Here is a 24498-nt window from a genome sequence, read left to right as displayed (position 1 = left end):
AAAATATATTTTAATAAAATATTAATGATGTTTTCTAAAGGGAATAAAATAAATGAATAAAATTCTCTGCTTTTATTTTTAGACGGATAAAAGTGTCAGACATTTTATTCTTTTAGGACAGTTACTTATTACATCAATCACCGAAGATGTCATCAAGAAAACGATGGCCCTTCTTCATTCCTGCAGTTAACAGCTGACATCTACCAATGGGAACAGCAAAACAGTACCCTCTGTCGGCTGGAACGACATCTTTGATGGCAGCTTGCTATCAAGGACGCAGTTCTGACGTGAGAAATCTCATAAAAAAGCAGGTAAGAAAATGCTAGATGAGCTGTTTGCTTTACTGATTATATAATCTATCAAACTATTTATTTAAAACTTAACTGAGATGCTACATGATTAATAACCGTGTTGTCAGGCTGATTGTAGTCACCGAAAAAAATATTAATCAGTAAAGAGTTCCCGTAATTGCTTTTCTGTCTTTGAAAATAGCAATTTTGCATTGAATTTTCATAAAGGTATGTAAACAGTGCCTTATTTTTAATTTATAATAAAAAAGCAAAACTTTTTTATTATAAATTTATATAAACTGAATTTCAATTTATTTTTGTATCCAATAAAAATGGTTTTCGTCTTTCATCATTCGTAAATTAGAAGAAATTCAAGTAAGTCTAATTTTTAAAATTACCATGCGACAATAAAACTGATTTAAACAGGTACGATGGTCATATTTCTACAGACGAGGATTTAGTGAAGTGCTATATGCACTGCACCATCTTATCTCATCTTTACTTGAGTAATTAGGCTCAGTGATCTATCACGTCCAAGGAAATTGGATAATCCTATCTGCTAGAAACTGACGGTAGTTTCTAGGAGGAAACACCTTATCACCTCTCTATAAGACTGCTAACGCACCTTCAAAAAGTACTGTTAAAGGTTACAGAGGCTCATTACGCTACACTGCAACCCTATTACAGCATTAATTAACAAGCTCTATGAGAATCGTTGTGTATTTTAGAGAAAATAGATTCTCTTTCATGATTAAATCAAATAATCCATTTAATTACCTGCTTGTCGCACTCACGCAGTACTTGCGTCAAGTAAAAGCGTAACTTTTCTGATTTTCATTCACATTTAAATGATAATTAGGATATTAGTTAGACAAGGTAAGTCTAACTAAACGTCATTGAGAAGATATTTCGAAAGTTTAACATTGACTGGGAATTTTTGTTTTCGCTATACTTAGTATATAAACATAACAACAATGATAATAAATTTTGGTATTGCTACATTGTGAAAATAAGAGTTAGAAAGACAGTCTTACAAAATCTAAACTGCATCAACAAAGTATATCAGGATGTCGAAAGAATGAATTGGAGATATCATTTTGAGAATAAGAAAAAATTTTTTTCTAAGCAGAGTACTCTTGAAATACATATTGTGGAATACCAAAGGAATACAATTGTTGTATCTTATGAAATATTATCAGTGTTATTTGATAAAAAGCATATTCAATGATCAATGTATATATCATATTCCAATACACCTTATAATATGTCACAGTATCTTATAATACAGTAAATATTTCTAACACAAAATCTTGTATTTTTTTAAATATAATTGGAACGTGAAGTTAAAATAAGTGTGTCTGAGCTCGGTATTAAGGGGGGGGGGAAAGTCTTACGAACGAAGAGTCGTTGTATATGGTTCACCGTAGCTATATGGTTCACCATATAGCTACGGTGAACCATAAAGTAGTAGTGGTGCACGTTGTATGAATGCACAATTTGATAGTGACCATTGGTATTCCCAAGGGATCGGTGGGGCCGGTCCTTAGCTCATTGTTATTCAATCCTTACATAAATGACATTGGGAAGAATTTGAAAGAAGACATGGAACTATTTGCTGTTAAAGATGATATCGGAACTGTGAAAAATACTTGTAGATTATGAGATCAGATTGAGAATTTGAGGATTTCAGACAATAGCAAATGGGATAGAGACCTGCAAACCTCTGACAGGGTCATACAGGATTCTAGAGTACGAAATGACATCCATAGAATATGAGAATATATATATATATATATATATATATATATATAAAATATATATATAAAAAATAGTGTGCACCACTACTACTTTATGGCTCTCACCCTCTATATATATATAGAGGGTGAGAGCTAGATTTTTCTCGTATAGTGTGGAACGTGATTCAAATGGCTGACTTCGAAGGTCGTGAGTGCAGGTTAGTTTCTTGAATGATTGCAAGAAAGGATATGACAGCTTGGTGGGTGACATGCGACCTCCTTCGATGAGTCTCTGACTCTCTGGAGGTTCCTAATAATAATAATAATAATATCATTCCTGAATCTTAATCTCGTTATCTGCCAAATTTAGTAATACGCTTTTAAAATCTTTCCATTTTTGTATCCATCTAAATTAATCAAAGCAACGGCCATCCACTGAGCCAACTAGGCTAGCATAACTATGTATTTATATCTCGTGTAACAAATGACTTCTGTTATTTTTTACACGAGAATAAAGGAGGTTTACTGAAATTTAGAAACGGTTTTGACCGATTATTTTTTTATTAATGGTGTAGCTGTTGCTGCTGCTATTGTGTTGGCAAATTTTAAAACAGACATTCCCTAAAAAGTTTATAACATAATATAAGCCAAGTAGCCGCTTCAACTATAACTAATCTCCGATGATTTTTTTTTCCAGTACCGCTTTCACTTTTTTACCTTTGCACCCATTTTACCATCTTGGTTTGCAGAGGAGGAGGGGGAAAATGACCGGTTTCTAATTATTTTTAAAATAGCTTTATTTTTGTATTAATTAGATTTTGAGCCCTACATTTTTGCTAACTACCTCCTTTCGAATAAAAATAGGGGATCATTAATATCCACTCAAAACTGGAGTTACAGCAATTTAAATCCCTTAACGACTTATAAACGTATTCACTGAGTGTACGGTACTTGGATTAGTATCAAGGTCAAAACTCTATATTTTATAGCAGTCCTACCTACGCGTGTATGTACATGCATCTACTCGTACGGATACAGTAAATACATTTATATAATATAATACAATAATATAAATAATTATTTAATAAATTGTTTATTATTTTAAATTAGAATAACTCGAATCTAAAAATAGCGTGTTTACAATATATAATCTGTTTCAAATCATTTTATACAATTTAATATGTCCTAATACTCCATTTTCCCTTACAGCCTCTTCTCGTAGCGATTCGGGACCGCAATGGGAAGACGGCATTGCATTACTGTGCCGACAACCAGGATTCCTCCTGTGCCCAACTACTGCTAGCAGCGGATAATAATCTTCTAGACATACAGGACAATGAAGGCTACACCGCTCTTCATTTGGCAGTGATCGGTGGAAATCGAATAATGACTCGATTTTTTCTCAGGAAGGGTGCAGATGCTAACCGCCTTGACAATGAAGGTCATTCTTGCGTTCACTGGGCTACAGGTAAAAAATCTAAATATATGAATACTTTTTATTACATTTATTTTCTACAAGTTTACAAATGTAAACTGATTACAATGTGTTACTTAAATACAAAATTTTTTTTAGTATGTGGAGATCTCAATGTTATGGAGATTTTACTGGACTCGGGAGCTCTTCCATCCACTGGGGACCTTCTAGGAGCTCATCCTCTTCATTATGCTGCTCAAATGAGTGGAACTAACAGCATTTTAGGTAGCGACACAAAACTCGGACAGACTATCCTAACTGTTTTGCTGAGGTATGGAGCAGACGTGAACTGTCGAGATCAAGATGGTCGCCAACCGCTACTTTGGGCTGCAAGTGCTGGTAATAATACTTTAGTTACATTTAGAGATGGTATTTTAAACCTACATATTTCTATCTATATATATGTTGCTTCCGTTGACGCACATTCGTATACATATGGAAAACTTCTGAATGATGTTAGTTGCATGACATTTCCTACTATTGATGCTCTGATAGCAGGACACAAATTGGTTGAATTTTTATACAACTACTGACACTTTGCATTTTAATTAGCTTCGATAAGCTAATTATCATTCTAATTAATAAGAAGCCAATACAGATCTGGTTCTAAGAAACGACAATATTCCTGAAGTAGTCGTTGAACTCAAGACCAGTAACTATTAAATACTCAGAAGTAAATGGGTTGCTGAAAAGACTACCAGCTACAACAAAAAGAAGAAGATAAATATTAATTAAAACGAGCACAAACCACATCATCAAACAAACTTAACAGTAACGGAATATAGTTTCACCGTATTTCTGATAAACATTCGGAAACAGATTATATTGTAAATATCATCTAGTCCGCGCGGTTAGCTTAGTGACTATGTGCTACGCAACCACATGCCTGGGAAAGGACTGTCCTGGGTTCGATTCCCGTCACTGACGTGAGGAGCTTAAGGATCTTCCTCAGCCATAGCCAAATTAGCCGGTTTTGGGCGTGGACAGCAGGTTTTTTTCACCCAGTTTATATCTGGGGTTTTTCATCCCGAAAGCAGGCAAACCGGCCCCGTAAACACACCCAGCTACAGCCATAGAATATATACTGGGGGGGCATAGGGCTAGTCACTTTATCCTAGGGACGGGTACGACTTAGAAGGGCTTAATATAGCTCTGTAACAGACCAGTAGGCCTAACCGGTAGAAGGGAGAAGAAGAAGATATAATCTCCTATTTTATAAATATAATCGTTTATATTTATAAAAGTATCTGTCATAATGACTTAACTAAATATTAAATCCGATATTTCTTAACTATATGAACGCTGTTGACAGAAAACAAGAGGCCATATAATAATAATATTCAGCAAACAAAAATTAGAAATGAACGAATTAATTATAAACTTGAATGTGCTAATGACATAAGCATTTAAATATCAGTGCAATCATGGTGCAGTCAGCACCGATAAGCATTTGGGCTTGAAAGACCAGAATGATTCGAATCCAGAGATGAATATTTCTACCTAGTACTTGAGTTCTCTCTGGAACTCAAACAAACTGGTAAGCATCGCAGAGAGTTGAGATTGTTTCAAATTACGGTCCCAGAAACTGGGACCGTAATTTGAAACTGCTACGAGGTCAGTGGATCATGTCTGTTAACTACATATGTCTTCTTTATGATTATAAAGAACCAGAATTTCTGATAGGAACATCCTTCCATCTCCAGATGACGAGCATCACACTCACAGTATACTCGTAGCTGTTCATAAAAGCTGTTATAATTCGTAACAGACCATTAGGCTTAATGCTTAAGGGAAGATGAGTGGAGAAGGGTATAATGCCACCAGTGATGGAAAGTGATAAATAATTCCACTTCTTCATCTTCTTCTTAACGTTCTACAGCTCAAATTGAGCCTTGCCTTCCTGGATTTGTTACCACCAACCATCTCTGTCCAAAACTTTACGAATCCAATTTGCACATTGTAATATCATGTTTCTATCTTGACTAATGGTGTCTCTCTATCTCCTTCTAGGTTTTCCTTTTACTCTTTTAATAAACATTTTAAGATTTATGGTATTCCTAAGAATACTATCGTTTTCAATACGAGAACAAGGTGGACAGACACCATTAATCAAGATAGAAACGACACTTTGAACCTGATTATACTAGATATCATGGGTTCTTTATAAAGTTGATATAACTCATGGTTAAGGAATATGGTTACATTCTCTTGTATAAATCACATAAATATACGAGTCCACCACCGGTATGTTCAGTACAAAGCAGATTTCAGACGTCATAACATTATTGTAACTAACAGACCATTAGTTTGCTGCTCTACAGATTCGGAGGAAAGCAGAACCCTTGTGATCATCTGGAGTTACAAAGCCGTACATAAATCGAATAAATAATATTATAATTATTGTTATCATATTATTATTAGCCTTCCACCATTAGGCTCGTGTCTATTTAGGGCTAGTAAAGGCATGAACGCCACGAATTACACAAATTCATATTAATACTTGAACAGCACAAGTCTAAGTATTAATACAACGTTCGAGGTCGGTTTGATGTTAGTGAAGGAAAGCTGGTGTACTCGCAGGAAAAGTAATCCCAGAGATGCATTTTGCAGATTAACTCAATATTTAAAAAAAAATGAGAAAATACGCTTAAAACGCTTAAAACGCTTATTGGTTAGGCCAAAGCGTTGAATGATCTCACGAATATCACCGTTTACGTATATGGTTGTTCATATACGTATACGGTGATAGTTTATTTCCGTCCTTTCATAGTTTATCTTCATCCTCTCCTTTTTTTTTTTCCTTACACCTTTTCCTTCATTTTTATTTATTCATTTTTAATTCAGGTTAATTTTTTTTTGTTTTAAATACGCATTTACACACAAACGTGTAACAATATCAACAAACTCAATATTGCTAAATGAAATAATCGTTATAATAAATCTTCATCTTCATGAAATTCTGGAATGTACCCTAAGGGGGATGTACAAGACGCTATGATTGTACTATATGAAAAGTTTACATTATTCGTGACTTCCTATTAATAATTTCCTCTATATTAATATGATATCTGTTTGGATATCATGATCGTCATACATTTCTGTCTTTTAAGACACTTCTAATTATATCAATCTACCTACCTCCGGATCCTTTTCCTATCATCCTGGCAAAAAAAACCACTTGTTTGGCTAACCTTTCCTCTCCAATCTATTTAAGTGACCATACCACCTAAGATTAGCTATTCTCATACATTCCCGAATTCTAGCTTATTAAGTTCCTTCCTAAATATCTATTTTTAATACAATCATGCCACTGATGTCATCTATTCTCACCCCTAATTTTTCTCAGAACACGCATATCTGTGATCTTTGAATTCATGTCCTATTTGCACCATATAATTGTAGTGTTGTGAAAACAGCTATTATCTTGGCACCTCGTTATACAATTTAAAATACACAGATTTTAACAAACCTATCTTCTGGCCATAAAATTACACAAATTCACCACTTTTATAGAACGTTTCTGAAGTCTACTCTTCAATTTTGCAACTATAAAATAAATAAATAAAAAATTCTACCTAAACTTTGTAAACGATTTAAATAATCTTCTTCACTATCTTTTTATTGTGTTCTCTAGTACAGCATAGTTGCCCAACTGTAAAAAGTTGCAATCTATCTTATATATATGGAGATAAACTTCAATGTCAATTGAAGTTTATCTTCTCTTAGTTTCGTGTTAGATAAATTCATCAGATTACAAATGACTAACCGATTCTCCCGACCTTTAATCTTCTCCGAATGCTTTCGATTCTTTTGTCATACATTAAAAAAAACCCTGGTGAGTAAAGTGGGCGAAATATAACTCAGATAGCCCCTGAAAAGAATTATTTATTGTAAGTTGAAGTTCATTAAATTAAGCCCACGATCTGCTCAGTTGTGCTAGCTCACCTGTGAATATTATTCTTCAACTTAAATTCGTATCTCTCAAAATACCGGAATCCTTATATTCCTTTTTTAAAAAGACTGTTCAATTTATATCTAGCTTATAATATTCCTTTACCAAATTGCATTTGCTCATTGAATTTTAAATGTTGTTGTTGTTTGATACTCTTCACTTTGTTGAGTACTCTTCCAATCTTTTGATATCATCTTTTATGCAACGTAGAGATTATCTGAACATTTTCCCCCTCTGTCCTGTTTAACATTATCAGTAAGAAGAAACATTCATTACATTTAGCATAGGAACCAAAATTATTTACAGTATATTAAACAACAACTTCTAACAACCTGGCTGTTTGAAGACCACCCTATAAACACTACGGCCAACCTGTCAACCAGTTTTCTATTCATTTTATTAAGACAATCATCAGTACCTATGTGGCACATTTTAATAAATAAATTCTTATGTAGAAAGCTATGAAAGGCTTTGATAAAATCCAATTTTAGTCACATCATACCCATTACTTTGGCCTATTTCTCTCCTAATTTCATCGTATAATTGAATCATATTTGTCATAACTGATCTTCCTCTAAACAAAATAAATGATTCCGATCAAGGATGTCTTGGATTTGATTCCTAATTAATTTTTTCTTACTTTAATAACGCCAATAAGCATTGATCTATAATTTTCCACATTATGCGACGAACTGCTCTTATGAACGGCAAAATTTGTTTTCAAATTTTCATTCAAAACCAAGTTAATCAAGAAACAGAAAAAATAAATGCAAGCAGGTAGAATATTCGAAATGTGTAGGTACGTTATGCACTGGCACTAATGTTAAAATGAATAAATGTACAACAAAGAAGAAGATGATAATTAAAAGATTAAACTAAATTGCCTTGGGCAATATCGCTTCCACCTCCCTATGAAACAGGTGAACTCATATTCGAGTGAATAATCCTTATAAAGGGTCTTCTCGAATGGGATCAAATCGCCGTTACACACTGAGCAAAGGAAAACAACATACTTAGCAAACTAAAGGGGAGGATGTAATGTAATATAACTAAAACAGAATTACGTCATATTCGAAATCAATTTAAATTAGTTAAAGTTTTCGAATAAAAGTATGTTTAATTTAAAAACTCTGTGACTTCCATTTTATTGTCAATTTAAAATGAATAATTTGTTAATTATCTGTTGAAATGTCTATGATTTTTCCGTTAGGTAGCAGCGACGCCATCTTGATACTTTTTACCGCTGGAGCTAATGTAAATGCTACAGATCGATCGGGTTTAACAGGTGAGTTGAAAGGCAATACTTTGTTGAAAGCAAAAAATTATCCATTAAAACTGCAAAAATATATCAAAATTTCTATTTAAAATTATTACATAATCGTGTAAATTCCATCGTGATTATTTTTGAAGTGTAGAACTCAGGAAGACTACACGCCTATAAATACATATTCGGAGTAAAATTTCTTAGAATAATTTCTTTAAAAAATTTCTTAAAAAACAACATGTCATCTGCAACTTTGGCAATTTTAATGAAAGCATTAAATCAACATTTCGCAAGAAAAAACTACTTCCATGATTTGTGAACAGGAATTTGTCGAAAATTTTCGATGCGTAGTTTTTTATCGATAAATGCTTTTCACGATGCTTTATCGGCAGACGAGTTCTTACACGGTCAAGTGTCTTTTGAAGGATTTCAAAAGACACAAGATTAGTTACTGCTACACGCTGTCCATGACCAGATATGAAGGACTGTGAAGATAATCCCGAGATGGAGTTTGTACTGCATTACCATTTGATCAATTGCGTCTTGTCTGTTAGATCTTATGATTCTTGAACCTTCCGGAATTTTACATTAACAAATTGTTTTGTGACAGGAATATCGCTGGATATTTCATAGTAGTTGAATGTGTGAGTTAATACTTCAGCAAGTTTCCGAGATACTTCCATTGATACGTCTGACACCGATATATCTCTTAAAGTCACTTAGCTGTCGACCATTGTCACGTTGAAATATTCCTCCCACATACATAAATATCATTTGTGCACAAAATTTTAAATGGCTAAATAGTACTGGTAAAACTGGCCTCTGATGAAATAGTGCATAGAAAGGTACTTAAGTAACTCACTAAACATTGCATTTGAATACCTAATAATAAAAACAACAACAACAAAGGATATCTGTATATTGCTTTTGTGAGTTTTTGTAAGTTCTTTATCCTAAAATCAAAAATATTCAAGTAGAATGTTTATTTATATCTTAATTACAAACTCGTTATTATTGTAGCGAATAACTTGCTTGTGCAAGTTATTCGCTACAATGTCTAGCTGGATCATTGAATAGTCTAAAGAATATTCAATGAATGGCATTTACTGAAATTTGTAGATTCATCTGAATTTGATATCCAATTCAATCTCTATATAATGATATATAGCAATTAATATCAACAATAAAAAATGTCATTTTTATAGTTGATATTAATTGCGATGTAATAAACTTTTCATGGTCAGAGCTAGACTATTAATGCCATGTAAAAGTCGTTTTAATCTCAATAGAAGGAAAGTAATAAGTGAAATTGTTATCCTTAATTTTACACTCGAGCAAGTGCGAGTATTCCAATCTACCAAACGTTTTTCATTTCTAATTATTTCTCAAAGGATAAATTATTTTTCATCCTGCCAAGATCAGTAGATCTGATTGCCTTGCCTGAGTGGCCAGCATTTCCCCCCCTCCCTCTCTCTCTCTCTTCTATCTTCTATCTCTTGCTGACAGATTACGGGTTTAAATTCCATGGGTTTGACTGTTTATGTATTTTGCAGTTGGTAGAATATTTCCGGTGGGAAACAATTACCTGTGTATAATACCTGTGGATTACCTAGTCTATCCAAGACTAATATACGATAAACTAACAGCTTTTTGTGAGTTGAATTCACATAAATATAATCCTGTATTTTAAAGGCATACCGCTTTGAGATTTTTTTGAAGTGATGCTCTTTAATTATGAACTGCTGAGTTGACACGAAGCAGCGTGTATTAGTAACATTTACGAGTGAATGTAAATTGCACACAAACATAGGATGTTTTATCACTGCTTCAATTATCATATACTTTTCTGACACTATAAATTTCAAAACTGCTATTATCAGCCTATCTTCTGGTACAAAATAAGAGAAGATAGGTTCCACTTTAGCTGATTCTTCAGTTTTCCATAATAATATAATTTTAGATTTAAATGACCAATATCTTACTTTTTTAACAATCATGCTGTTGTGGATAACGACTTCATATTTCAAAAACCAACTCGCAACACACGTTCATTTTGAAACTTGACACTTTTACAGTACAAAACGGTTTACTATTTTGTATTTTACAATTCTTGAGAAAATCTTTAGCATACACATGCTTATAAAATGAGATTTATAAATATTTATGATCACTATTCTGGATTTTGATTTCAGCACTACATTGCGCATCTAGTCGCGGACATACGGAATGCGTAGAGACACTAATCACCCTATGTGGAGCCCGAGTAAATGCCAATGATAATCTTGGATGTACACCTGTGTTTTACGCTGTAGCACTTGGTCATGCGGACTGCGTCCAACTTCTGTTGAAACTCGGAGCTGAACCTAATCATCAGGATAATAAAGGAAGAACGTAAGCAATCAATGTTTTATTTACAATTTTAATTTATGCCTTGTATGTTGAAATTTTGCACTTATTTCGTTTCTATTTGAATCACTAGCACAAAGAATAGTCCCATAAATGTAACAATTATCATTCACAGACCAGCCCATTGTGGAGGTGCGAAAGGTCAAGTAGAAACTTTAAGGATTCTGGACAGTAATGGAGCAGACATGTGGATTAGGAACCGCAAAGGAAATATGCCATTCCATGAGGCAATTATGTCCGGAAGGAAAGGTATTAAATATATATCTTGTTTCTCACATATCAATTATAAAACAATGCATGATCCACTGTTTCAAGCATCTTAACTATTTTTAAGAGAATTCACGTTTAATTTATTAAAAAATTAATAACACCATTCTTCCTTGACCCTAATGGCAGAAACGATTATCTCACAGTACATGTAATCAATTTGGCATGCGTAATTTCTAAGAAGAAATTGTTCCCCACTTGGTGAAAATCGTGTTGGCCATGTCTTAAATCGGAATAATAGCTTTCTTAAGACCAAGACAATGTCCTAACGTTTTTGTCGATATAAATATGTGCTGATTTGTCAGAGTGTAATTCTTGAAATTCCAAATAAGGATCTGTCCGTTAGACTTCCAAGAAACGAAAACAACGTACAATTCAAAATAAGTGAAGCGCATTCATACCATTTAATAGTCGTCTTCTTTAAACATTTCCATAGAGATTTTAGAAATTTTACTCATTAAAAAAATGTTGACAGTTGTGTTGTCAAAATTCAATCTCTGTATTGTTCAATCTCTGAAATTTATCACTTCCTTAATGGTCTGTCCTATTTTTACGTTCTTTCTATATTTTATGTATATTATTAGCCTGAAAATGCTCACTGTCATAAATGTCACTAGTCAGAGATATGCCTGAATTTTGGAAAACATTCATGCATAAATGTAATTTATTTAGAATAAAATCTGTTACAACGTCAGTACATTAATAACAGTTAAGATATATATCTTTAGCATCACAGTTGAATCCCTGTATATTTTATAATTCCACCTTGCAATGTTTTATATCATGTATATTACAATATATCATCGTAAAATACTATCCAACACAACTTATTATATCACACTAATAACTGATTCCTCGGCATTTTAATAAATAGGAATACGTGAATATCTTCAATATCTGTATTAATTTAACACGTGGGGATTATCCTAGTTTTTTTCAAAAAAGTAACAATATATATGCAAATTAATTGAAACCCTTCTGCCAGTATATCTTTTTATGGGTGATATATTAATGAAGTACTACTCATTGTAGACCACTACTCCAAAAAAAAAAAAGGCTTATGAATAAGATAAATACTGACCACAATTTAAAATTCAGAATAAAATGTGAAGAGATAAATCTAAAAAAAACTTCTGAATTAAACGCTCACTAGAGCGAATTAAATTATTACCACTAGAGCCTAGAAAAAGTGAGAATTATTTGCGCATCTCCTCCTATCGTTCATACTGCATTAAACCATCTGTTATATTAACAAATTAACATGTGTGTGTGTGTGAATCCAGGATGCCACATCACTTTCACAAGATCCTTAATGTGCGTGTGTGTGTGTGTGTGTGTGTGTGTGTGTGAATAGTCATCAACATCAGTCTTAAATTTAGAATCTGCTCAGTTTCAAAGCTGCCAATACGCTGAACAGCCTATCAAATATGTAGCATGTTATTGCATAAGCCAACATCAATGCTCTTCAGAACCAATGTTTCCACGGATCCCAAGATCATCAAATATCCGTCCATTAATAATATTTATAAGTAATAAAAAGTATTTTATCTGTTCAGAATATACCACAGTCTTCACAAGATAAAAAAACCTAATAATAAATATTATGAGATATACAGGCATTGATCCAAATTGAAAATTTTTAGTTCTGTAAGGTGGTACGTGCGGTTAATTGCCTTCCAGGATGCCACATCACTTTCACAAGATCCACAATTCGTACATCCTAGTCGCATCTTTCAGAAACTTCCAAGATTCTCAAATTTCTAATCCTATGTTCCCTTAATTCAGCAAAAATGAAAAGTAACAGATTCCATTAAAAAAATCTAAACCCTATCACGAAAAAACAGCTTTACGCTACGCCAAATGAACATGTTGAAACCATGGAAACAGCACAATCTCGGATTTCCAAGATAGTGAACTGAAATTACACTGCTTGGAAGCTCTTGTAATCCAGTCAGATTGTTTACGTGGCATCTCAAAATAATAAAACACAAGCTCATTTTAAAAACTAATCATACACGGCATGTACATCATCGTCATCATTTAGTGATTCTGACAGGCATTTAAGTTAGGTCAGCCCTATAAGTATTCTTTAGTCTATAAATTGCCTATGTTCTGTTGGCCAGTTTGCCGGCTGCGGAACGAAAAACTCGAGTTTCCGGGAGGAAACAACCCTGTCATCTCCTTACGAGACCGGAGGAAAAAGCCCTCCATACGAGACCGGTAAAATCCCCTTCAGTTGAAAAGCTCCGATAAAGGTTCTTGGTACGGGATTCGACCCAGGTCTTTCCAAGGAAAGAGTTTCGTCTATATTGACTGAGCTACGGATTATCACTTACATTGCATGTTCATATTTACAAAATCAAGTCTTTCTTATGAGTATATTGACAATTATGATGGAAAAAATCAGTAAATAAAAATACTTATAAACATATACAGGGTGTCCCAAAATTCACGCAAGATGTAATTTTGATAGAAAACACAGGTTTTTAATTAAAAATTGTAATTTCTTATTGATTCATAAAGTATACAGTATAGGGTTATGCATGGAATAGCATATCGGGTAAATGGCCTCCACGGCTTTGCTAGCACATACGCACTCTTTTGTCGAAATTTTCCATGACCGTTTTGCATAAATGTGGCTGAATTTCGTTGATACAGCGCTCAATTTCCTCTTTCAAGGCGTGGGTGGTCGTGGGCTTGTTGGCATAAACCTTAGACTTCAAAAAACTCCAGAGAAAAAGTCCAACGGCGTTAAATCACATGATCTGGGCGGCCAATTCTGATCACCAGAACGGGAAATTACACGACCAGGAAATGACTCATGCAGTAATTGAATTGTTTCTCGGGTTGTATGGCATGTGGCACCGTCTTGTTGAAACCACATGTCGTCCACATCCATATCTTGCAATTTAGGCACAAAAAACTGGATTATCATGTCGTGATAGCGAGCACCATTAACTGTTATTGCCTTACCAGACCGGATTTTCGAAAAAGCCCTCCATACGAGACCGGTAAACTCCGCACCAAACAGTGACACGTTGTGGATGCATTTGTTTCTCAACAATCATTCGTGGATTTTCTGAACCCCAAATGCAACAATTTTGTCGATTAACGAAGCCATCAAGATGAAAATGAGCCTCATTGCTGAAGATGATTTTGTTCGAAATATAAGCATCCACTTGTTATTGTTCCATAATCCATTCAAAGAACTCTCTTCGCTGTGTGTGTGGTCATTTTTAATAACCCTGAACTGTCAGCTGTCACGCTGTCTTTTTTTTCTCGTTGGCAACACTTTACCGCACAAATGGCGCTAAATTTAAATCTTGCGTGAATTTTGGGATACCATACTACCTTGAATTTTAAGGTATATGCAAAATCTTCAAAATGGTGTTTCTATCTCACAAATTTCAAATGGTTCCTTTAGAAATAAACTTAGATTACTTTAATTATGTTTATTTCTTACGCGTTTTCGGCTGTCTCTGAATTTAAGAAGACTGCTTACTAAGTTTCTCCGCAATATTTTAATTACTGAAGAAGTGTTGTTTTTAATACATATTGAAGGCGTGATATAGGAAAGCGGTCGGTTTATAATAGATAAGGGTTGTTTTCTATATTTGAAGTTCGTTTACTCTAAAATGTGCGTTATCTATTTTTGTGCTGTATTTACTGCAGTGACCTGTGGCGGTCAGTGGCTAACTGAAGTGATAATGATGATATGTATATGTAACAAAATCCAGGAAATGTAACAGGAACACCGAAAGAAAATGCAATAGATTCTTTTTTTTTTTTTTTTTTCAAAAAATAAATCACTATGATTTGTATTCGAAACTTTGAACATATGATTACTGTAGTATCAGTAAATGAATAATAGCATGAAAAATCCTGGAGTTACCTAAATATATAAGAGTCACAACAAGGTACTGATGAGGAAACTTCAAAAAATATAGTTGCAATAACATGACTCTGAAAGACAGTACTCTTAAGATGACTGGCACTGTTGGATGATCCTTGATAAATAGCACTACGACATATTAACGCACTAGTTGAACTAGTTCTAACAACGTTCAAGAACTACTTGCGTGTTAGAAAATTCTGTTAAAAGTTCAAAATTATTAATATTATTATTGCATTACATTACAGTCGTAGGTAGATAAGGTGTAATATATATATAAATAATTCTTATATTGAGTTCACTCCTCCCCTAAGCTCAATGACAATAATGTGAAGCCATGTTTGTAACTGAGTTGGAAAATTGGAAACACTAGGAACTTCTGCAAGCACCTTTCATCTGAAGAGGTAACTGGTCTCATACGAGGTGATATGGTTTAGTTCCCGGAAACCAGCCATTTTTCATCCTTCAGAACAGGCAAACTAGCCGCATACTGATTTTGCTGCAACATTAGTTGCTTAGGCTGTAATCATAACCAAATCTCTTACACACACACACACACACACACACACACACACACACACACACACACACACACACACACACACACACACACAAATTCCATGATGCAGTCGTGGATCAATTATTACCAAAGAAATTTCCCATTAACAAAAAAAAACATTTATAGTTTATTATATATGTATTTATATATTTACTTAATATAACATATTCGTACACTCTATTTATATATGCTGATGTTATACTTTACTGTTATTTACAATCCAGACTTGGTCTATTGGTTACTTCAGCAACGCCCTCAAGTGGTTAATGCGACTAACATGAATGGCAGAACAGCTCTTCACATTGCAGCGATTACCAACAATGTGGAAATGTGCGAGATTATGATGGATTTCGGAGCAAACTTGAATCCTTTAATGGTCAACGGTAAGGTGAGATACCTTTTCTCTAATATTTGGTGTTAATTATGTCAATATAACTCTTTTGCTGAAAAATTTAACTCTTCATTTATAATCAAAATCTACAATAATAAACCGACAAATGAAGTCGAATTTAAAATTATAAACGCTAGCAAAGAATTCACAGCATATAACGGTGATCCACGAGCCTCTGAAATATATATATATATATATATATATATATATATATATATATAAAATACCCATAATACCCATACGTCCGTTCTTCTAGCATTTCATTGATTTCTTATTCGTTAAATCTCATAAGCTTCCTTATTTCTCTGTAGTGATTGCGATAATCTATAAAGAGATAACTGTGCAGTTCGCTTCGTAGGTCCTGTATGGAAATTTGCTGAGCCTCGGTGATTGATGGATCGTGATTTACTCATGTGTGTGTGTGTGTGTGTGTGTGTGTGTGTGTGTGTGTGGTAATAATACATACGATAGTTAATCTGTGGTGAAGAGACTATGTGTCCCTCTAACCTGCATGGAGATATCAGTAGACTTCTGTGCTGTATGAGCTGCTGTATAGGAGTCGGATAATTATTTGTTTACATGGCATGTCAGATTATGTGTGGTCCCAGGATTTAGAGTCGATTCTGAACAGGAAGGTTTTCAATCGCTGAGCAGAAATATGTGGAGAATTCTTCACGATGGCAAAATGTGCCAGAGGTTGCTTCGTATATCTGCGTATAACATGTTGCTTTCTATGTTGTAAGGATGGCCCACAACATAGAAAGAAACGCAGATTGTTAGATGCAGTAACATAAGAAAGTAGAACACTTTCTTGGTTGGTAGGGAGGTGTCGATGATACAATCCTAGTTTTTCCAAAACTAGGATTGTATGGTTGGCAAAAAAAAAAAAAAAAAAGCCGACTCTATACTGTCCACAATATTCGGGAAAAAAGTCAACTTAATTTACTTTTCGAAGTAAAGCTTTTATAGATATAAATTCAATAGATATAAATGATCCACGCTATCTCTGTCAAAAGCGTTTTCTTGACCAAAGCTGATTAGTGCTAGATTTCCATTCTGAATATTCGCAATGTGAGTTAGGTTCCTGATTAGGCGTAAGTTATCATGTATTGATTTTCACGCACAGGGACCAGTTTGGTCGGGTAAAAAACAACAGACGGGATATTTTTAAACATTCTGTGTATGTTTCACATCTTCTCATTTTAGCAATAAAGCGCAATAAATGCAAGGTCATAAATAAAATACTAACAGGAAGTCCCTTAGTTTCCTTGTAGTTTGTTACATTTTAATAATTTTGTAAAATTTTATTTCATTTCAAATTCCAAAGGAAACGTCCCTTCAGCTCAATAGTATGTACATTAGTAAAGGAGACTATGTTAAAATACGGCTGGTTTAGGATACATTTTTCGTTGCATTCAGTTCAAGTTCGTTTGTTATACTCAATTGTATGATTACAATAAACACTATTTGTAAATAATATAATCGATGCTATCCAAATTTAAACTTCTTTATTGAAATTGTTAACAACATAAAATATTATTGCTCCTCTTGAACCACATATTTATTTACGCATTGCTCCTGATACACGTGCAATGAGACTCCCGTTTCTAATCATGCTTACGTGGTTTATTCAAAGACCAGCCACTGAAATCTTTACAGAGAATTTTTCAAGAAAAATGTCTTACATAAATTAGAAAAATAAATAAGGAGGAATAAGGACTAGCTGCAGATGAAGACGATATTATAAAGAATACATAAACAGGATGGCAGCAAACGGTGCATAAGTGTTATAAAGGGCAAACTAGGAAAGCAGCAGGTATAATGATAAAGAAATAGCATATGAAAAGGGATGGGTACAGGAAAAAAACTAGAGAATGCTTTAGCTTTGTATCCAAGCAGAAAGAAGGATGATTTGAAGTGTGTCTTAGTTGCTGGAGATGAAACATAGTGACATCAGTTGACTATTATAGTTGACATGATCAATAAACGTATTTCAGTGTATTTTATGTTGGAGAAATGAAACAGATGCAATGGGCATACTATATGAATACTTATTGAAAGTTCAAGAATAAGTAGCGTTTAATATTTAAAAAAATATTAATTTTAATAAGAATACGGGGAGTGGATAGGATGAAGCATATTAAGGAGATATGCGAAAGACCAAAAAAAAAGGGCAAATGACTTGGTTGATCAGCCTAAGAACACTGAAGAGTGCAAGGAAGAAATACAGCGTGATAAGCTATTAACGGCTTACGTTTGGTTTCGAATTTGGTGTTCAGCTGTTTAGAGAGACTGGTTAAAGATAGGAATACAGAACTTAATGGGAATAGAAAGCGATAATGGATGAGGAATGGCTGGATCCATTCACTATACCAAGTGAGCTAAGCAGGCTCTCAAGAACGGATGTAACCAGATCATTTCTCTCAGTAATCGGGTTACATTATATAATATGACGACAACTGTACAAATATATATGAATAGTAAAGCTTAATTTGAAATGGGACTGCTCAAATTAGATTTGATTAGAGTTTCAAATCTAATCATTTGAAATTTACTTTCTCTTAGTGCTCTTTGTATTTCAGTTTTTTATTTCTTTGTCGTTTTTATTTCCTTTTCTGACTCTATTTGAATTTTTTTTCAGATGTTTCTCTATCTATTCATTCTCTCTTAGTAGTATTCTATTCTACCCATCTTTTTATTATTGTTTATTTTATTTCCTTGTCTGTCTTTATTCATATCTCACTTCTTTTGTTTCTTGCCTCTCATTGTTCTAGTAATATCACAGTATATGATGTTTTAGTATCACCTTTATTGCTGCAATTTCTGCGTCATTTATCAGGTTTCTATAAACTCTCTTTTCTTGCATTTTTCTTAATCTCCTTATGCATTTCTTTATTGTTCTCTTGTAATCTGATGTTATTGTTTACTTGTGTTTTTATTTATTTCTTTTCTTTCTTCAGTTTTGAGTTTTGTATGTGAAGATATCCATTCTTTGTCTTTTCTTTTATGCACACCTAGTGTTTCTTCTGCGGCTTCATGGTACGAGGGTGGGGGTGGGGGGTTGAAAAGTTCTGATAAACACTTTAGAACAAAAATGATGTTAAAGCAACTGATATAACTGCAAGAAAGAACATACTAGTAGCAGAGTTATGAAGGTAACTTACGTTTTAATATTCCTATATTCCAGAATGTTCTTTCTTGTGGTTATAACAGTTGCTTTAATATCATTTTTGTTCTAGGTTTTATCAGAACTTTCCAAACCCCTCTCGTATATCTGATCCAATTTCTTCATGTTCATTATGTCTTGTCTGAGTAAGAACTTCATAACTATTTTTAATCTCTACTTCATATTTTTTTAGTTTCCATATTTTTAATTCGTATATATTATACATTCTATTTTGCCCAATACTTTCTTTATAGCCATTAATCTTATATTCATTTCTCCTCGTATTATTAAAACATTGTCTGTATAAGCATCTACTTCTCTCTTTGATCTTAAGCACAAAAGAGATCTTCTCCAATTTCTTTGTATTATATGATCAATATGATTATACGTTTTTCCATTTGGTGCTCTCCATTACTTTATATATATTTTTATGCTTAAAGATGAATCTTTTTGTCACTAATTCATTCTTCGTATAGAAATCCCGTAACATCTTTCCATTCTCATTTATATTTGTATACCTTCTTTTAACATTATCATTTATCTACCTGTACGATCATCATATTTTACCATTTAGATCTCCCATTGCTGTAACTATATCTCTTGGATGTGTCATCTTACTTTTTGTAATATAATTAATATGTTTTCTTTTTTCATTTGCATTATTAATTGTGCATATACATTTATAATTGCATTATAGAATCTTGAGTTAATTCTTGCTCCTGTGCATCTTTCTCTAATTGGTTCTCAATCTATCATTTGTACTCTTCCTTTACTGGTCTTCATTACTGTCACTCCTTTTACATGTTTACTATCTTCCTTTCCAGAGTATATTATTGTTTCTCCTAAATTCAACTCTACCAATCCATGTCCATTCTAAGTTGTTTCGCTTATTCCCAATATTTCAATTTTGTATCTTTCATTTCTTTAACTGCATTGGCTACTTTGGATGTTTCATACATAATCCTCACATTCTAGCTTCCAATTAGTATTGTTTTTGACCCCAAATAATTTTTTTTTTTTTTTAGTTTTTGGATCTTCTTTGAATTTTCTGTTCTTGTCCTCATTTCCCTAGTTTTTCCATAAAAGAAATTAGGGAATTAGGAACAGAATTCCCTTTCGCTAGAAAATGTCATTCTCAACAGTTTGCTTCATTTAGTTACTTTTTGGTCAGATTTTTCTGTGGTCCTGATTTTCTTAGGAAGCATTTTTACGAGGATGATTTGCAAGCTCTTTGCCCAACTCTCACCTATTTAATCGGGCTTGAGACCTGCATGATATGGCATAGCCGCATCATGGTCTTCACATATTTCTTGGTTCGTTTGTAGCATTATATTTTATATTGATTTGATCTTTATTATAAGTTATTCTGCACTAAACATCATCAAGTAATTAAACTGAAGATGTGCACAAAGCACATTATATTTTATGCTTTTATATTTTATACATATAAAATAAAATCTAGATTTCATAAAAAGCGCTTGATAAAATACCAAGTGGAAAATTACTTTAAACAGAGAGAGAGAGAGAGATCGAAATGGATAATATATTAGTGGCTTGGATACAGGGATTGTGTGTGTGGGAAAGCGGTGTATCAAAGGATAATGATGATGAGTGGTATATTCCACAGGCTATTCTTCTGGTATCTCTGCTGTTCATGGTATATATATCGATTATATATTTCATAATTTCGGATGCTACACACACACACACACACACACACACACACACACACACACACACACACACACACACACACACACACACACACACACACACACACACACACACACACACACACACACACACACACACACACACACACACACACACACACACACAGAGAGAGAGAGAGAGAGAGAGAGAGAGAGAGAGGGAATCCGATTGTGTGTTACTACAAGATTATTGAAATGGACAGATTCTGTCCAGTAGTGGGTAGATGAAACTGACAGTAGTTTAACATTGCCAAATATTCTCATGCACTCTGGCTAAAGGAAGTGAAATATGGATATGTTGTAATTTTTTGACAGATCGACGAAGCAAAGTGGTTCACGGTAAAATGAAATTCAGGAACACATTTTCAAAGCTTATTTACTCAGCGAAATAAAACTGACAAAATAAGAATAGGGGTAGGCAAGTGATATGGCCGAAATATAAGTTGGTAAGAGAAACCTATCAAACAAACGCAGTGGAAAACGCAGTCTTTCATCACGGTTTTTTACACTGCCACCTAATCTTATGTAAGATCCACCTAAGTGTTACCATACGCACCTTTATCACATTATTAACAAATTAATGATGTGATAAACCTATTGAAAAACCACATCTGAATATCAAGGAAGCAATAAATTCATTAAAAAGGGATTTGGAAGAGCTTTCCTGAACTAAAAGCAAGTTGCACCCTTTCCAAATGCAGTCATGCCTTCTAGTCACTTGCCCAATCCATGAGCCTTAAGTTCTCCAACACAATTTCAACAACCCACTGTTAGTGTGGAATGGTTCTATTGAATCACCTGTAGAAAAAGCCAACCTTCCATCCCTCTGGCCTCGTATTTTCCCTCTAATTTATGTATGGTTAACTCTGGCAAATTAGTATCAACGATTCCAGACACTTACCACAGAATGCATTCTTTGAGCTTTCATCAGAAAAAAATCACATTTTGGAATTTTATCCAAAATATACATACAAAATCTTCTGGTCCACACGAAATTTCTCAAATCGTCCTAAAAGTATACTTCCAGAGTAAACTATGTCGCATTTTTATGCTTTCATATTTCATTGTTATCTATCTTATGGCATGGAAATGAGCCCACGTTCTACCTGTTCCAATGAAGGATGACAAATCCTGTCCAACACCGCCCAAGATTCCTTATCCCAGTTCTCTCTGAAGTAATGGAGAGAATCACCCTGCTCAGCCAGTTTGTGGGTGTGTATTTTCTGCTGATAATTTTTGCAGCACGTTATCTCACACCATCCTATCATGAATTGTGCCATAATAATGTTTTCGCAGTTATCCTGTTAAATTCTGTTTGATTTAGATATATTTGACTCACTGTAGACTATTAATTGTAACCTAATGGGTACCAATTCACAATCTCCACCAAACCCTTTACCATCAGCATTTCAGCAGGTTTCTTTAGCCTGGAACTTCTAAATGAAGATTTATTTAATCAGTAATCAACACTGAAAATTTCGTAATATTTAAGATCACAATGGGACATTTAATACTTAAAAGGTTTTCAAGAAATAGGCTATGAAAAAAGGAATACTTTATAAATACACCTTTCAGAACTTATGGATGCGCAAGATAATGCCACCACATCGACTTGGGCTTCCATGTAATGTAACTGACCAAACACATGGATCTGAAGATTATTTAAAATTTACTGTTCTATAAACTGTTCCATATTTAATTCCTATATTATGTTATATATGTTATATTATATTTATCTGTAAAATTTATAAAAACAGCACTTGTGTCAAAAGTTAAATATTCAAAAATGCTTATTTATAATGTTACTTATTACAAAATTCAGGTTAATATGGTTTCAACTATATTTTAACTTCTTAGACCAACCCTATTTTAAACTTTAGACAAATAGTGATAACATTTTTTAATATACGAACCCAAACTGCTACCAATGACAATCCACAGACAGAGTTCTCTTAAATTATTCTATTCTTTATTTACATAAAAAACACATTTTATTATTAAAAATGGAACACTCAACTTGCAGAGTACTACAATACAGCATCATTTCGATAAACAGAAATCCTAATTAGTTCATTTTAGACTGTTCATGAGTTTTCTGATAATAGTGAAGGGGGTATAGGGACGAGATGGTTAATTGCTTAAAGGACTTGAAATAGTATATAATCTAAAGCAAATTAATAGCTGTTTACATATTAACAATGCATGAATTTGAAACATTAAATGAGTAATAATATCAGCTTAATTAATTCTTCTAAGACGCGTTTGAAATTTCTCGACTCTTTCTCTCTCTCTCAATCACACTTAAAATAATTTCCTGAATTAATAAATAATTATTTATTCATTTATTATAAGGTATACCACCTTTAAAGCTATTATATTGCATCCATAATTAACAGAGAAATATAGATTGAAGGAATTTGGAGATCGGTAACTTAAAAAGTAATCAATTTTCTTTAAATAATTTCATTCTTTTGCTATTAATAGGTGAATTCGATAACACTGGTGTTAACAGAATAAACTCAATTCACACAAATATTAAAAGATATTATATTAAATACTAAATTTAAAATGTTAAATTTAAATAGATTTGACTAGTGTATACAATGAAAAGAGACTGCTAATGTCCAAATATATCTCAGGGTCATCTGATGACTCCGCTGGATGCGGCTCTATACCATGGAAACCAACGATGTGCCAAATATTTGCAACTACACGGAGGAGTACCAGCTAGCAAAGTACTCGAAAATAACGAGATCAACAGGTAAGGATACTGTTGTTGGAATGTATAAAATAACATAAGGTTACATATAAGTTTATCTATTCTTATTCATGTAATACATTATTTTATTCCAAACAATTATGAATGAATGTAAATTGGGAATTTATTGTAATAAAATAATAGACTAAATGAATAGTACAGCTAAACTTATATGTAATGTCATTTACGAATTAGTTTTAGTTTCATCTAAAATCGGTTTAATTATATTCAGTAATTCGGGGCCAAATGAACAATTACCGAGCGTAAGCTGAACACCAAACTCCTTGCACGTACAGAACGTGGCGATTAATACCATTTCTTTCGAATTAGACTTATTTTTCAGGCACGCACTTGGGCAATTGACATCGTTGACAGCATATTTCAGATGAAGCAATAGTGAACACATTTCTTGATTTTTCTTACCGTGACCGAAAAGTCACACAGCGTCATGTTCGGTGAGTACCGATCGTGTCGCAGTAGTGGGATATGATATTTAACTAAAATTGCACGATAAGTTGAGTGTATAGAAGAGATTGTCATGTTATGAAGTTTTCATTTGCTTCTGAGGCTTTTTTTTTGGTGCCATTTCTAGTATTGATTTGCTGAATCGGGTCATTCGAAATACTATTTG

General features: G+C 33.5%; 1 protein-coding gene across 1 annotated transcript; it reads left to right on the top strand.

Moving 5' to 3' along the window:
- The first annotated feature begins 206 nt into the window (after positions 1 to 206).
- On the top strand, positions 207 to 23874 carry LOC150101663 (uncharacterized). Its single transcript, XM_090399889.1, has 8 exons — positions 207 to 311; positions 3236 to 3494; positions 3600 to 3869; positions 8663 to 8737; positions 10909 to 11107; positions 11238 to 11371; positions 16065 to 16228; positions 23749 to 23874. Exons 1-8 carry the CDS (start codon positions 207 to 209, stop codon positions 23872 to 23874), a joined length of 1332 nt encoding a protein of 443 aa, XP_090256015.1.
- Positions 23875 to 24498: the final 624 nt, after the last annotated feature.

The sequence above is a fragment of the Typopeltis vanoorti genome, chromosome 11, assembly GCF_054136105.1.
Source record: "Typopeltis vanoorti isolate ZY-2024b chromosome 11, IOZ_Tvanoo_1.0, whole genome shotgun sequence".
In the NCBI taxonomy this organism is placed as follows: domain Eukaryota; kingdom Metazoa; phylum Arthropoda; class Arachnida; order Uropygi; family Thelyphonidae; genus Typopeltis; species Typopeltis vanoorti.
This window is presented reverse-complemented; position numbering and strand designations above follow the sequence as displayed.